This window comes from Cricetulus griseus, chromosome 3, assembly GCF_003668045.3.
Source record: "Cricetulus griseus strain 17A/GY chromosome 3, alternate assembly CriGri-PICRH-1.0, whole genome shotgun sequence".
NCBI lineage: Eukaryota > Metazoa > Chordata > Mammalia > Rodentia > Cricetidae > Cricetulus > Cricetulus griseus.
The window spans coordinates 79844795-79861888 of record NC_048596.1 but is presented as its reverse complement, the minus strand read 5'-3'; the positions used below and the strand labels follow the sequence as shown (position 1 = coordinate 79861888).

Here is a 17094-nt window from a genome sequence, read left to right as displayed (position 1 = left end):
CTAGCTGCAGCCCACCCCTGGAAAGAAGGGTTGGTGGAACAGAGGAAGAAGGCCAAGCCCAGAGCAGAAGATACATCATTCTCTCTGTTCTACACAGACTCAGGGAATAGTGTGGGTAAGATAAAGCCAATATATTCATCCAAACAGCTCCTGGCCCTGAGCAATGTGGTGAGAATAGTAGCCCCATCCAGCTCCCTCAGGACTCAGCCTCTGGGACAGGCCTGTTCTTAAACAACTCAGTTGTCCCAGCCAAAGAAATGGGCATGTGCAAGTGGGCTGTCTCACTGTTTTTGGATGCACTGGTGCCTTCTGAGAGAGGCATTTCCCTGAGTCCTAAGGACAGTTAGGAGAGGAATAAAGATTTCCCTAGGCCTGCCATTGGGTCACTAGGAAATGGTACCTATATTAGTTACTTTTCTTCTTCATGTAACAAAATACAAACAAAAACAACTAAAGCAAGGCTGCATTTGGGCTCAGGATTTGATCAGCTATAGCCCATCCTGGTGTGAAAGTTGTTGAGAGAGACGCTCTCAGCTGTGGTAGCAGGGACACAAGGTCATACGGTGTCCACAGTCAGAAAGCAGGGAAAACTGAATGCTAGTATTTCTCCCCTTTTTTTTCTATTTATTCTGTCCAGGACCCCAGCTCTTGCAATGGTGCCACCCACATTCCAAGCAGGTCTGTCCGAGTTAATTCTGTCTGGAGGTTCCCTCAAAAACACCAGTCAATTTGACAGTGACGTTTAGACATCACAGTACCCATCCTAGCTGGATTCCTTGCTGAATGGAGAAGGGGAGCCCCGAGTAGCCCACCCTGTCATCATAATTTACTTTCTACATCTTCAGCAAATTATACCTAAATAATTTGCAATGAATTTGACTTGCAGGGCAATTGACATGAGAAAGGGAGGAGAAAGAAATATATCGTGGTAATACTGCTATGTTTTTCCTAGGTTCTGTGTACAGGAGGTACCCTCAAGGGAAGCTTGCTAGGAGGATTAACTCTTCTGTTGAGCTGCCCAAGAAAGACACTGTTTGCTCAAGTCAAGAGGTATTAAGTTGTCCATATCAGCACATACCCCTTAGTATTCCTTCTACCAACCATGGCTTCTAGGAGGGTTAGGCATACCTGGAAAAGAGGGGGAAATCTGTTAAGCATGGCAGTTTACTGTCACACATGCAGTAATGCAATAAGCGTAGAGTCTGCTACCTCCTATCTGGGTAGTCTTGGGAAGTCACATAACTATACTCAGTCTCACTATGTAAAATGAAAACAAGCTGGGCCTAGTGGTGTACACCTTTAATCCCAACACTTAGGAGGCAAAGGCAGGGGGATCTCTGTGAGTTCAAGGCCAGCCTGGTCTTCATAGCAAGTTCCACGACAACCAGGACTAATAAAGAGACCCCTGTCTCAAAATAAAGAAAAAAAAAGAAAAGAAAGGAAGGAAGGAAGGAAGGAAGAAAGAAAGAAAGAAAGAAAGAAAGAAAGAAAGAGAAAAATAAGAAAGGAAGAAAGAAAAGAAAAAGCAAATCCCAAAATAAATAAATAAAATGAAGACAGTGCCTATCTCTTAAGATTGATATGAGGCATTAACAAGTGTATTTTGTCATAGTCCTTATTGATGTCAAATTCTTTGGGCTGTAATCAACAGAAATCCCCCTACTGGTTCATATCATCTTTCTCCACACAACCATTCAATGACAGTCTGACTTTGATTCTGGTTGGACTAACCCTGGATGTCATGATCAGATGGATTGAAGCCTACATCCTGACATCTTTCCATTGGATAAAGAGACAGGTTATCCTGATTGGTTTTAGAGTCTGAACTTTAGACCATTTAAATCTAACCATTATAGTAAAAGGTTATGGTGGGTGTTAACAGTATCTACCAGACAAGGCCAAGTATATGCTCAATGCATTTGGTTCCCTACTGTCCATCCTTGTGCATCTCTCTCCCAGAGCGGGGGAGAGAATCAGCAAACAATAAATGCTCATAGAAGGCCAGGAGCACATTTCAAACAAAAGCCTTTGACCTGTGCATGAGTCAACTTCTCGTGTAGGTCTGACTTACCTGGGTTACCTTTTTATTCTGAAGTGGATAGCCACCTGCGGGCTGAAGAAACTGAAGCTGGAGCTTTCCAAATGCCTTGGTCCCAACTGCAGACACCAAAAGTCAGCACAACGACAGATAGCGCCGGCCAAACACTGCACTCTCTTCCCCAGTGTAGAGATCAAAGTAAGTCACAATGTGGTGTTCCTCATTCCCCAACTCCTTGTTTTTTTGGTAAAAAATATGCTTGGGTTTAACGAAGGAGAGAGTCAGTTCCTTACCTTTTCTCAGCTGCTAATAGCAGTGAGAAGGTGAGGGGGCACTGCTATTCCTGCTTGTATAGAACTCCCCTCAGTTGGTAGAAAATACATAATTCTGATAGAAAAAAAGCCAAGCCTGCAGCGTCTGAGATCACACTCTGGAGTAGATGGTAAGACCTAGAATCAGATGCTAAGCACACAGGCAGTGGCTGAAGGACCTACTCCAAAGCACTTGGTACCTGTCTTATTTTTCTGTTGCTGTGATTAAAAAACCATGACCAAGGCAACCTATAGAGAAAAGAGTCTATTGGGGACTTACAGTTTCAGGGGGTTAGAGTCCATGACCATTGTGGTGGGAAGCATGGCAGCATACAGGGCAGATGTGGCAGTAGTGGAAAGGTTACATCTTCATCCACAAGCAGAGGCAGAGAGAGCTAACTGGGAATGGCATGGGCTTTTGAAACCTCAAAGCCCACCCCAAGGATACAACTTCTCCAACAAGGCCACACCTCCTAATCCTTCCCAAACAGTTCTCCCAACTGGGGGCCCAGTATTCAAACATATGACCCTCTGGCGGCCACTCTCACTCAAACCATCACAGTGTCCTATCACTGGCCATGGCTCTGGTGGGATGGCAGGAGAGAGCAGATTCCTTCTCTGCTTTCTATTTGAGAGGTGTTTTTCTTGTTATCCTGAGGTTGTAATAAGTGTGTTCAGTACTTTGCCTCTTTGCCCTTTGATACCATGTTATCAACATCAGAGGAAACTAAAAATAGCCTTTAAAATATCCACTTAGAGAATGTGGGGTCATTTTCACCTGCTGACCCCTCTCTGTCTGTGGTTATCTTTTCATTTGAAATGTATGAACTTCCTAGCCTTTGATTAAGGATTTTCTATTTTAAATCTCAGAGATGATATGGGTTTTACTATTCTGGTGATTCTGTTTGCCATGGCATCCTTATCCTATTTCCCACTCCTTCACAGAATCATGCAATCCAGTAATAAATTAAAGAAAAATAACTAGTCAATAAATAAAACATGATGCTCTATGTCTGCAATGCCAGGACTCAAGAGGCAGAAGAAGAAAGGTCAAGGCCAGGCAGGCCACAAAGTGAGACCCTGCTTCAAAATTAAGCATACAAACAAATATATGTTTAAAAACATGGGGAGAGTCGTTTGTTACAATGGTTATAAACTATTTTAGGGTTGTTGAGACATGAACCAGCACTGATGGATGGGGTATATTAGCCTCTGCTTGCCTTCCCCAGGGAGTGGTGAGACATATCCAGTGGACACTGTGGGAAATGGAGACATACATCACATGCATGGAGAAGGTGATGAGGTGCTATGTGCAGAGGCTGCAATGGCTGCTGTCAGGTAAGTCTTGACTTCAGCCAGAAAGGTGGAAGGAAACTGAGGGGAAGCGGTAAAGCTAACCCTAGAAATTCAGCGTCAGTCTTTCAGGGACAACTCCTCAAGAACTGCCAAGCCAGTGCGCTTATCCAAGCCAGTTTTCCTTTACTGAATAAGCAATCTCAGGGTCCAGAGGTCAGACAAGGTGCTAGGTGACAGAAGTGTGATGCAGGAACCAGAGGGAACTTCTGCCTGTCCAGGCTACCTACAAAGCTGACTCCTTCCTTTGCTTCCCTGTACATGACTGAGGACATCCCAGTTCTGACCATGGCTGGTGGGTGGTAGGAAATGGGAGTTAAGAGAGAAGCAAGGGCTGGGTATTAATGGGACCTACTTGAATGCATTTGTAAAAATAGAAATGGAAAAGGTTCTGACCCAGAAGGTATTTTCTCTACTTTTCCCCTGTGATACCAAGGTGCCTCCAAGAAAGGTGTATTAATGGGGCAGGATGAGGAGGACCAGGCTCATATTCCAGAGAATGGCTGACTATAATTACAAGTGTGGTGGTCTTTACCTGTAGTCCCCGCACTTGTGAGGTAGAGGCCAGAAGACTAGGAGTCCAGATCTAGCCTTGGTTGAGCATCAAGGCCAAGAGGCCAGACATCTTGAAGTAAACAGAAAATGAAATAGATAGGAAACAGTTTAGTTTTAGGGTCTAGAGAGTTTTGTATAACAGGAAGAGAAAGCCTTATGGCCCTTCCAGGCAGCCTGTGTCCCATGCAGGGTCCTGTGTGAGTTCATTTGGTTGAGTCTTCTGCAGGAAAGCCTGCTATAAATAGCCTGTGTCTTAGCAAGTGGCCATGACTACTGGTTTCCAAAGCCTGTCTCCCAAGCTTCTGTCGGTCATGGGTTAGTGTGGGGCAAAGGGGAAGTAGAATTAATTCCCTGTTCTAAACTCATACCAACCACTTGGAAGAGCTGATGACTGAGTGCCATCATTTGTAGCCAGTGTCTCATGCCTCACATACAGGTCCACACCCAAATACCTGTATGTACTTCAAATTTACCTGAGAGCCAGGGATGTAGCTTAATGGCAGAGTGCTTGCCTAGCATGTACAAAACCACACATTTGTTCCCCAGTACTCACACACACAAACTACTGCATTCATTTGTTCACTCATTCATTCAATGAAGAAGTGTTTAATTCCTGCCAGGTGTATGGGAGAGGGTAGAAGGCAAGTCCCAACAGGATCCCTGAGCTCATGGATCATGTGGTCTAGGAGAGAGATGCTTACCAAAGAGTCCCAAGTGTCGAATGGCAACACTGCCAGGTGCAGGGAAAGTGGGGGCAGGGCACGATACTGTGAGGGGCAGTTGTCTTGGGTAGGAAGTGTCATCTCAGAGAAAGTCTCCCTGAAGTGATGTTTAAACATTGTATAGATGTTAAGTGGACAAAGAAGAAAGACAGCCTGGGGCAGAGGCTTTGAGTGGAAAGGACAACTCTGAGTTCAAAGACTGAGACAAAGGTAACAGTGTGGAAAGTGGGAGCCAAGCAAAGCGCATTCAAGAGAGAGAGAGAGACAGAGATGCAGCCAGGGCACAGTGGTTTCTAAGTGCAATGGGAAGCCATTAGCAGATTTTCCATAAGCAGAAAATGATCAGTCAGCTTTTACAATAGTCCCCCCTGGCTATTCCGTGAATGATAAACTCTTGGTGGACAGAGTAGAACAAAGGTTACCTGATCCTACCCTTTTGGGAGATGAAGAGAGCTGAACTTGTAGAAGGCTATGTAGAAAGATGAAGTGGGCAGAGTATGAGAGATTTGGGAGGTGAAAATGGGCAGGGCATGGTGCTCACACTATGTTCCTGCTATCCGGTTCTAAATGGGATGTTTGTAGGTCCTTGGATGGCTGACCAGCTTGGCTTGCTCGTCTCATAGAACACCCTGACAGATTTAGGCTAGCTTACCTCATATTCTCCCTGTGACGGTATTGCTTTAGGACACCCAGATGAATCCTGGGAGACCCTGGGCAACAAGGTCCAACAAACTTGGTCCACTTATCATGGAGAGTGGCTAGTTGATATTCCAGCCATTTGTCAGTTTCCTTCTGCTGTCCCAGTCAGCATCAGTATTCATGGCACTGGTCACATCAAATATTTGCTGAACTTCCCCACTGTCATATCTGTTTAGCCTTGTACAATCAAAAGACCAAAGTTAGAGGATGCCTGACTGAAGTGTATGGATTAGGGGACCAAGACAGAATCTAGGCTCTCAGCTATAGATCCTGAACAAATTGTTAGCCCTCTGGAGGGCCCCTTGAGTTCCCCAGGCCTTGAACAACTTTTTTCCTTATGTCTCACTAGTTCCCCATGGGTACCTCCATCCAGTCTCTCAACCTGGCTTTCTCTCCAGCCCCCAGAGCTGAAGTCTTGATCTCCCAAACCTCATACAGCTAGCTCTACCCTTGGACAGCTGACTCCCCCAACACTACCACAGGGCATCTCCCAGTGGAGAACTCATGACCAATTATTAGGGAGGCAGCCTCAAGACTTTGTATTTTATAGATACCATGAGGAAAACTAATGTCTCACCCCTTTCCTGCCTCTGTCACCCATCTTGGAACAGGGAGCCGCAGACTGTTTGGCACCATCTTGGAAAGCAATGTATGCATCATGCTGGACACATCGGGATCCATGAGCCCCTACTTGCAGTGGATGAAGACAGAGATGGTTCTGCTGATTTGGGAGCAGCTGAGGAAGAATTGTGGCAGGTAAATGCAGGGCTGGGATGGGTAGTGTCAGGAAGATGAAAGGGCTGGTTCCTGGTTTCCCAGGCTGAGCACACTTGCTCCTTACAGTTCCCAGGAGTAGAGGTTTTCAGAAATAAGAAATGCTCTTTTGAATCGTTTGAGAAGGAAAGAACGCTGCTGTATTTTTACCACTGCAGCATTTTAATCTACTTACATTTGCATCTAGCGTTTTCAGGGGGTTCCCTCTCCCTTCTCAGTGTCTGGACTCACTGTAGAGACCTCAAGTGAACAATCCTCACAGAGGTGACTTCCACATCAGCACAAACTGGTCTGTTCCAACAATCATTTTTCCTCTCCCTGTCCCCTTCTCTTTCTTCCTCCCCAGTTTTAACCTGATCAGCTTTGCAAAGGACCTGAAGCCATGGCAGAACACTCTGGTGGAAACCACAGATGAAGTGTGTCATGAGGCTATGAGATGGGTGGCCCACTTGCAAGCCCACGGGAACACCTCATTCTTATCAGCTTTACTGGCAAGTGCTGCCACTGAACCCAACCCTGTAGCCCAACCCTGTAGCTCAACAGAAATAGTGCCACCCCATACCAGTAGCCCCGGATGCTTTGGGACTAGCAGCATTTCACTTCATTTCATTCTCCTCATAGCCGGGTGATACAGGGTTCTCTCCTTTTTTATTTTTTTAAAGATTTTCTGCCTACATGCCAGCAGAGGGCACCAGATCCCATTCAAAGTGGTTGTGAGCCACCATATGGTTGCTGGGAATTGAACTCCGGACCTCTGGAAGAATAGTCAGTGCTCTTAATCTCTGAGCCATCTCTCCAGCCCCAGGGTTCTCACTTTTAGAGGAAGACAGAGGCTTAGGGCAGTTGGTTGGCTTGTCTGGGACTAACAAGATAAGAAGTGGTCTATCCCCCACTCCTGACCCTCAGCAGCTCCCTTGCTCTATCTTAGGCTGGAAATGGAATTTCAATCTTTTTTTTTTTTTTTTCAAGACAGGGTTTCTCTGTGAAACAATCCTGGCTGTCCTGGAACAGCCAGGCTGTTTGTAGACCAGGCTGACCTCAAACTCACAGAGATCCACTTGCCTCTGCCTCCTGAGTACTGGGATTAAAGGGGCATGTGCCACCACTGCCCCGTCCCAATCTTTTTTTAAATTTATTTTCAGTGTGTGTGTGTGTGTGTGTGTGTGTGTGTGTGTGTGTGTGTGGTATGATTTGGTATGGCATATGTGTGGAAGACAACTTCGTGGAGTTAGTTCTCTCCTTCCCACTTTACATGGGTTCCAGGAATCAAGTTCAGATTGCCAGGCTTTCACAGAAAGCAATTTACACAATGAGCTGTCTTGGTGGCCTAGAATCTCAATCTTAAAGGGCAGTTTTAGAATTGTATCAGACATGTTTTCCTTGGGGACATAGTCTCCTCCCTTCCCAAGTCTGACTACCCCCATATGCTCTCTTAGAAAGCCTTCAGCTTTCAGGATATACAAGGACTGTATCTCCTGACTGATGGGAAGCCAGACACAAGCTGCAACTTTATTCTCAATGCTGTCCAAAAGCTCCACAAGGAGAGAGACGTGAAGGTGCATACCATCTCCCTGAACAGCACAGACAGGTAAGCAACAGTAGCAAGCTGAACTTGCTTCTCCTGAGTTACAGGTCTGAAGGCCTGAGAGCCTCCACTAACCCAGGGCCTCTCTAGACACAGCAGTTAGGAATTATGCAGCTTTAATCAGTGGCCTGGACACCACAAAACAGAAGCCCTCTCCCCACCCCATACAGACCAAGCAACAAGCCGTTCTTATGTTACTCTGCACCCTTGAACTCATGCACCCCTTTCAGGAATCCTGTTACCTTCTCCCTACTGTCCTTCCTTTCTTAGTAAAACATTTATGAATATTTGGGGAAACTAGAAAAGAAAACATCATCAGAGCACTATTTTTAGTATTTTTATTTATTCTTTGAAAATTTCATCCATGTATATGTCAATGATGACACCTGTCCCCAACTCCAACCACCAACTTCCCTTAGACCACCCCCACAATAGCTCCCTCTCAATTTCATGACTTTTCTTCCTTTTTAAAAATTATTACTTATTTTATACATTTGAATATTCTGTCTACATATAGGTATGTATGCCACATGAGTGCCTGGTACCTTCAGAAGTCAGAAAAGGGGTTCATGGCCCCTGGAACTGGAGTTATAGATGGCTGTGAGCTACCATGTAGATCTTAGGACTCAAACCCAGGTCCTCTGCAATGGCAACAGGAGTTCTTAACCACTGAGCCATCTCTCCAGCCCCCACTTTCTTTTTCATTAATATAACAGACTGAGTCCAGTTTTGCTGCCTATATGTACATGGACAACGGGCCATCTTCTTGGGCCTGGGCAACCTACCAATGTCCACACACCCAAAGAAAATTAGCTCTTCCTCCTGACTAGCCACCAACTCTCACTAGCCACTCAGCCAGGAGTAGGCCTTCTGGAACCCCTCCCCCTCCAGGCTGGCATTTTAGCTGGCTTGATCTTGATAGAACAATTTTATTATTACAGATGGTCATTTAGAAGAATGTGTTAGATAAGATGCAGCCCCTCCAAAGAATCCTTTATCATGGGGACTATGTCACATGTGGCATGTCACAGTGGCAGAGTACATACTTAGATGCATGAGGCCCTGAGATCAATCCCCAATAAAAAATAACCTTTATTAATCAAATTGATTACTTGGGGACATATTTTCTCTCTCTGACTGAACTGTGAACTCTATAAGGGCCATATGTGTGTCCCTGTAGGTCTATCACACAGTAATGTGTGTCCTGTCACACAGTAGATGCTAGTGGTAGATAGCTGAGAATGTAATTGATGGTATAAGCTGAGGCCCAATTACCAGGCTGCTTTCCCTTAAGCCCCACAAGGCTTAAGTTCCCCTGTGGGCCTGGGACTCTGCTGGCCTCTCCTGGCCTCTCCTGGCCTCTGTGAGTCCCTGAGCCTCTGTTCCTCCTCCAGAGCAGCCGTTGAGTTCCTGAGGAAGCTGGCTTACCTCAGCGGGGGACGTTACCACTGTCCTGTTAATGATGACACCCTCAGTGGGATTCATGGCTTGCTCACCAGAGGCTTCATCGAGGAAAGGGTGGGTCACCAGTCACAAATGTGAGTCTCCTGAAGAGGCTTCAAAAAGCCTCCACAAGTACTGGCTTCCTTCTTCCTGAGGTCTCTGCTTCTCTGGTAATACACACTGCTGATCAGGAAGGGCGGAGTCTCCCATGGCTGTCCCACTAAGTGAGCTCCCCTTGAAGGTGGAAACAGATTGGGAATGCTATGTTTAGGTCGGACCAGCCTCCACCTGTTGGGCATTTACAATGTGTAAAGAAATCACTTTACTTGGATGACCACTTTGGATCAGCCACTGTTACATCCTCATGCCTAGGTAGACAAACAGCTCAAGAAGTTGATGTGTGTGCCCCAAAGTCAGAAGAAGGGTGAAGCCGCACCCTGAGACAAGGTTCAGAACCACACTGTGCTTTAACTCCTGTGGACTCCACGTTCATTCTCTGAAACACGGACGTTCATTTCATCTAAGCAACATATATTGACATCATCGGTTAGCTACTACACAACAAACGCTGAGGAGCCGAAGGTTCCAAGGAGCTCCTTCCCATTCAGCAGTGCTAAATAATAGTTTTCTGAGACAGTGTTTTGCTCTGTAGCCCCGGCTGGCCTTGAACTCTCAAACCTCCTGCCTCTCCTTCCCCAGTAGGTACAGAGATTACAGGTGTGTGCGACCAGGCCTGGCTTTAACTTTTGTCTCTGTTGTTCAGGAGTGCTGGAAGTTAAGCCCAAGGCCTAACTAAGCATTCTTCCGTTGGCCTACATCTCCAGATCCCCAGGCTTTGGTTGTTTGGGAAGGGCCTCACATAACCCAGGCTGGCTTCAAATTCACTATGTAATTGAGACCAGCCTTGAAACCCCCTGATCTTCCTGCTTCCCTCTCTCTAGTGCTGGGGTTATACATGTACAACCACCACATAGATCCGAATGGGGAACTGCTGCCCACACACTGCTGCCCTGCTGGTGGCAGCTTCCTCTCTGTCTTACAGACCTGGCTCACTGGGATGCTATGTTTAGAGCTGGGCTCTGGAGTTTCGGTAGTTAATGTCTTGGGAAATATTCCTGTGAAGCTCTGTTTTAGTAGAAGTGGAGAAAGGGTTGAAGGTATTTTACTGACTGACCAGCAGTTAGATAAGGCACATACCACTTCTGCCTCATGGATCCAGGGGAAGAGCCAAATTCATTGAAATTTGGATGCTACCTTGGTCTCTCCCCTCCTCCATCCCAACCCCACACACTGACTCTCAAGCATCAAATTTCAAACTATCCCATGTATAGACCATGGCCGCCTGCATAGGAGATGTGCGAGCTGCAGTCACAAGGATTCCTTGCCTCTGGTGAAAGGCTACATCTAATGTGCTCTAACCATCTTCTGGGATTTTTAGATTTTCAGGTCTCATCTAGTCGATTTAGTATATTGAACCTTATATTCATTTCCCCTTCCCCAGGATCCCAACTTGCCATCATTTGAGGGGGATGACTTAAAGATACTGGCCCAGGAGCTCAACAAGGCTAGAAGCTTCTTCAAGCAAGCCCAGGTCTTCAGGTATGCTTATCTAGCTGCCCCTTCCACCTGTTTAACATCCCAGATGCATACACCTTTAATCAGGAGACAAAGGCCGGTGAGTTCGTAGCCAACCTGACCTGCATAGCTCCTGGGTAACATAGTGAGACCTTGTCTCAAAGAAAACTCCACATATGGAAGAAAAACATAGCATCTGCCTTTCCCCACCCCGTCATCTCATTACCCACTCCCAGGGAACCATTTTTCTTTGCCTTCTGGCTTCTAGATCCCAGCTCACGAAGAAAAATAACATGGAACCAAAGGTCACTCTTGTCTAGAGACATGTTTTCAGGTAAGAAGAGGAGTGGATGCCATACCTGCTGAGTGCCCACCAAGGGCCAGACACATGCTGCTTTACACACAAATGTAACTGTGAGGAAGGATCAGGAATTGTGATTCCTCTAACCTAAAAAGATACTCCACAGAGACACCACACACACACACACACACACACACACACACACACACACTGAGCACACTGACCTAAAGAAAAAATTGACAGAGAAAGCTGTGGCCCCAGATTGCCTGCAGGAAATAAAATGTTTAGCACCAGGACACTCGGAAGGCTGAAAGCAGGGAGGCTCTTTACCTTGTATATGGGGCCCCCCTGGCCTCCCTCACTCCCCTACAGTGTCCCTCCTCAACACACCGTACACTCTAGACCGAGTCACTAGCAAGTTTCTCTTGCCACCCTCTGCCTAGTGACTCCTGCTTATCTGTTAAAGCACAGCTCAGATGACATTGGCTCCACTCAGAAGATGTCCCTGGTACCCATCCAGAGCAAAGGACCTCCAGGCACATCTGGATGCTTCTGGCCTTCCTCTTCTGGCTTTCCTGACCAACTGTGCCTCTTGCAGCATTCAGCACTGCAGGCTGCGATGCCATGCTCAATGTCCTACCTTCTCCCCTGCCAAGAAGCTGCTGTCTGAACTATCCGTGAATCCCCAGATCCTGCCACACGGCAGTTGCCTGGTAAGCAGTGAACACCCCAGCTCTGGATAGCAGCCTGATGAGGCTGCTGCTCCTGCTTCCTTCCTATACTTCTTACCATCTGGATCCATGGGCCAAGGCAGACACTAGCAGCCTAGCTTGGAGGAAGACACAGCCAAGAACCAAGCCCCCATCACCTGCTAACTGGAGGTCCAGAGTAAATGCTCTGCTCTGGCCTCTGAAAAGCCGATGCATCCTTTGAACCCAGCTATACTATGTACACCTGAATGGGGGATCATATGTTAGATGATCTAGGATCATTTCCTAAAATTAGAAAAATTGCTTTTATTAATAGAGTCAAAATGACTTCAAATGCTTGAGTACTGGTAATGATGTGTGTGTGTAAATTCTGAGTGAAATAAAACTTTATTAAATGTTGGACAGTGTTGGCACATGACTTTAATCCCAGCACTCAGGAGGCAGAGGCAGGTGGATCCCTGAGCCTGGTCTACAGAGTGAATTCCTGAACAGCTAGAGCTGCACAGAGAAACCCTGTCTGGAAAAGCAAAAAACAAGACATCATTCAGGTTGCATAGAGGATTTAAGCTCGATATGAAAAAGATAAATATATTTCTTTTTTAAAATGAACAGCAACTCAAACAAACAACGGGAAATGCATATACAAAAATGCTTAACCTCTAGAGGTGTAATTCACTTGCCCAGCACGACCAAGGTTCTGAGTTCAATCCTCAGTAACACAAAATACACACACACACACACAAGCACATACACATGCGCGCGCGCGCGCGCGCGCACACACACACACACACACACACACACACACACGTACGCACACACACCAGGCATAGTAGAACACACAGGTCATATTTCAGCACTTGAGAATTTGAGGCAGGAGAATCAGGAGTTCCAGGCCAGGCTGGATACTCGAAAGGCTGAAAGCAGGGAGGCTCTTTATCTTGTATATGGGGCCCCACTGGACAGGAACACCAGACAGAAACTTAACAAAGAAACAAAAGAACTAATAGACGTTGTGGCACAATTGGACTTAACAGATATCTATAGAATATTCCACCCAAATACAAAACAATTTACCTTCTTCTCAGCGCCACATGGAACCTTCTCTAAAATCAACCACATACTTGGCAACATAGCAAACCTCAACAACTAGAAAAAAAATTGAAACAACCCCCTGTGTCTTATCAGACCGACATGCTTTAAAATTAGAATTCAACAACAACAAGCACTACAGAAAACCTACAAACTCATGGAAATTAAGTAACAACCAATTGCACAATTCATGGGTCCAGGAAGAAATAAAAAAAGAAATTGAAGATTTCCTAGAATTCGATGAGAATTCCGGCACAACATATCCAAACCTATGGGACACTCTGAAAGCAGTGCTAAGAGGAAAGTTCATAGCGCTAAATGCCCACATGAAGAAAGAGGAGAATAATCACACTAGAGAATTAACAGCACAACTGAAAGCTTTAGAAAACAAAGAAGCCAATACACTCCGGAGGAGCAGACGCCTGAAAATAATCAAATTGAGGGTTGAAATCAATAAAATGGAAACTAGGAGAACAATACAAAGAATCAATATAACAAAAAGTTGGTTCTTCGAGAAAATAAGATAGACAAACCTTTATCCCAACTTACCAAACAACAAAGAGTGAACATGAAAATTAATAAAATCAGGAATGAAAAGGGGGTCATAACAACAGACACAGAGGAAATCCAGGGAATCATCAGGTCATACTTTGAAAACATATATTCCTCAAAATTTGAAAATCTAAAGGAAATGGACAATTTTCTGGACAGATTTCACTTTCCAAAATTAAATCAAGAACAGATAAGCAACTTAAATAGACCTATAAACTCTAATGAAATCGAAACAGTTATTAGAAGTCTCCCAACCAAAAAAAGCCCGGGGCCAGATGGAGTCACTGCAGAATTCTACCAGAAATTCAAAGTACAGCTAATACCAATTCTCCTCAAAGTATTCCACACAATAGAAGCAGAAGGGTCATTACCAAACTCTATTTATGAGGCCACAATAACCTTGATACCCAAGCCACACAAAGACACAACTAAGAAAGAGAACTACAGACCAATATCCCTCATGAACATTGATGCAAAAATTCTCAATAAAATATTGGCAAATCGAATCCAAGAACACATCAAAGAAATCATCCATCCCGATCAAGTAGGCTTCATCCCAGGGATGCAAGGATGGTTCAACAAACGAAAATCCATCAATGTAATCCACCATTTAAACAGACTGAGGAAAAAAAATCACATGATCATCTCACTAGATGCCGAAAAAGCCTTTGACAAAATCCAACATCCCTTCATGATAAAGTTCCTGGAGAAATCAGGGATAACAGGAACATACCTCAACATAATAAAAGCAATATACAGCAATCCAACATCCAATTAAATGGAGAGAAACTCAATGCAATTCCTCTAAAATCAGGTACAAGACAAGGCTTTCCACTCTCTCCATACCATAGCTAGAGCAATAAGACAACAAAAGAGATCAAGGGAATACAAATCAGAAAGGAAGAAGTCAAACTCTCGCTATTTGCAGATGATATGATAGTCTACATAAGTGACCCGAAAAACTCAACCAGGGAACTCCTACAGCTGATAAACACCTTCAGCAAAGTGGCAGGATACAAGATTAACTCAAAAAAAATCTGTAGCCCTACTATATATACATGACACATTGGTGGAGAAAGAAATCAGAGAAGCATCACCCTTTACAATTGCCACAAACAACATAAAATACCTTGGAGTAACACTAACCAAAAAACTGAAAGACCTGTACCGTAAGAATTTTGAGTCTCTAAAGAAAGAAATTAAAGAAGATACCCGAAAATGGAAAGATCTCCCATGCTTTTGGATAGGCAGAATCAACAAAGTAAAAATGGCAATCTTGCCAAAAGCAATCTATAGATTCAATGCAATCCCCATCAAAATCCCAACACATTTCTTTACTGACCTTGAAAGAACAATTCTCAACTTTATATGGAAAAACAAAAGACCCAGGATAGCCAAAACAACCCTGTACAATAAAGAAACTTCTGGAGGCATCACCATCCCTAACTTTAAGCTCTATTACAGAGCTATAGTCCTGAAAACAGCTTGTATTGGCACAAAAATAGACAGGTAGACCAATGGAATAGAGTTGAAAATCCTGAAATTAATGCACACACCTACGAACACCTGATTTTTGACAAATAATACAAATATATACGCTGGAACAGAGAACATCTTCAACAAATGGTGCTGGCATAACTGGATGCAAACATGTAGAAGACTACAGATAGACCCAAGCCTTTCGCCCTGCACAAAACTTAAGTCAAAATGGATCAAAGATCTCAACATAAACCCAGCCACACTGAACCTACTAGAAGATAAAGTGGGAAATACCCTTGAATTAATCAGTACAGGAGACCGCTTCCTGAACATAACACCAGTAGTACAGACACTGAGATCAACAATTAATAAATGGGACCTCCTGAAACTGAGACACTTCTGTAAGGCAAAGGACATAGTCAGCAAGACAAAACAACAGCCCACAGACTGGGAAAAGATATTCACCAACCCTACATCTGACAGAGGGCTGATCTCCAAAATATACAAAGAACTCATGAAGCTATTCTCAAAAACACCAAACAATCCAATTAAAAAATGGGGTACAGAACTAAATAGACAATTCTCAATAGAGGAATCTAAAATGGCTGAAAGACACATAAGAAAGTGTTCAACATCCTTAGCCATCAGGGAAATGCAAATCAAAACAACTCTGAGATACCACCTTACTCCTGTCAGAATATCAAAAATACCAATGACAGTTTATGCTGGAGAGGATGCAGAGAAAGAGGAACACTCCTCCACTGCTAGTGGGAGTGCCAACTTGTACAGCCACTTTGGAAATCAGTATGGCAACTCCTCAAGAAAATGGGAATGAGTCTACCACAAGATGGAGCAATTCCACTCCTAGGCATATACCCAAAAAGAAGCACATTCACATAACAAGGACATCTGTTCAATCATGTTCATAGCAGCATTATTTGTAATAGCCAGAAACTAGAAGCAGCCTAGATGCCCCTCAACTGAAGAATGGATACAGAAAATGTGGTACATTTACACAATGGAGTACTACTCAGCAGAAAAAAACAATGGAATCTTGAAATTTGCAGGAAAATGGATGGAACTCGAAGAAACCATTCTGAGCGAGGTAACCCAATCACAAAAAGACAAACATGATATGTACTCACTCATATGTGGACCTGCTTTATGATACATAGTAGTGACGGTGCTTTATCAGAGCTGTTTTTAATGATGTTGCTCAGAATGGTTTCCTTCCAGATGATGATTGAGAAGCTAATTAAAAAAAAAAAAATGGTGCCAGGTACCACAAGAGTAACAGAACTGTGCTGTTTTGGGGGGATTTTGGTTTTTACTTTTTTTAAAAAAAATAGAGAGTGCTGGATGTCTCTACAATTTTGTTCAAATGACTGCACAACCTGGAAAAGCTGTTGCTGCTATTGATGCATAACATACTGCCATTATTAGTCTATATATATATATGTTTTGCTAGGATGCTGCTGTGGTTCAGATAGGATTTGAACATGCCCTTCAAGCATTTGCACATTTACATATGCTACGGTGTTCAGAGATGGGGCTTTGGGAAGGTGACTGCAGTTAGATAAGGTGCTGAGGCTGCATTCCCCAAGACCGAATCCTGGTGGATTTTTAGGAAAAGAGAGGTCTAAATATATATATATATCTATAGTAATTTGACGTTTTGGAAACTTTAGCTGTGCTGTCAACTTTGAAAAAAAGTATCCCAGTTTACCGTGTTGAGTTGGCATTGTACAAAAATTAACAGCCATATTGGTCTAAACAAAAAAAAAAAAAAAAAAAAAAAGATATGACCAGGAATTCCAGGTCCTCCTTGGCTACAGCAAGTTCAAGGCCAGTCTGGTCTACATAAAAATCTGCCTCAAAAAAAAGGGGGGGGCTGGAGAGATGGCTCAG

The 17094-nt window shown here is 44.2% G+C and overlaps 1 protein-coding gene across 9 annotated transcripts in view; it reads left to right on the top strand.

Moving 5' to 3' along the window:
• Vwa3a (von Willebrand factor A domain containing 3A) overlaps positions 1 to 12466 on the top strand; it is a 133467-nt gene extending 121001 nt beyond the window's left edge. For 6 of the 9 annotated variants that reach the window (XM_035442252.1, XM_035442251.1, XM_035442258.1 and 3 more), the window contains 10 exons: positions 5 to 115; positions 953 to 1050; positions 2096 to 2236; positions 3579 to 3687; positions 6290 to 6434; positions 6799 to 6943; positions 7889 to 8040; positions 9432 to 9555; positions 10982 to 11079; positions 11823 to 12466. In XM_035442252.1, the coding sequence (XP_035298143.1) occupies positions 5 to 115; positions 953 to 1050; positions 2096 to 2236; positions 3579 to 3687; positions 6290 to 6434; positions 6799 to 6943; positions 7889 to 8040; positions 9432 to 9555; positions 10982 to 11079; positions 11823 to 12099 (1400 nt within the window). In that variant the 3' untranslated portion in view covers positions 12100 to 12466. Of the gene's footprint in view, positions 1 to 4; positions 116 to 952; positions 1051 to 2095; positions 2237 to 3578; positions 3688 to 6289; positions 6435 to 6798; positions 6944 to 7888; positions 8041 to 9431; positions 9556 to 10981; positions 11080 to 11323; positions 11390 to 11822 lie in introns of all 9 variants that reach the window. The other 3 variants (XM_035442254.1, XM_035442253.1, XM_035442255.1) reach the window with 3 other exon arrangements.
• Positions 12467 to 17094: the final 4628 nt, after the last annotated feature.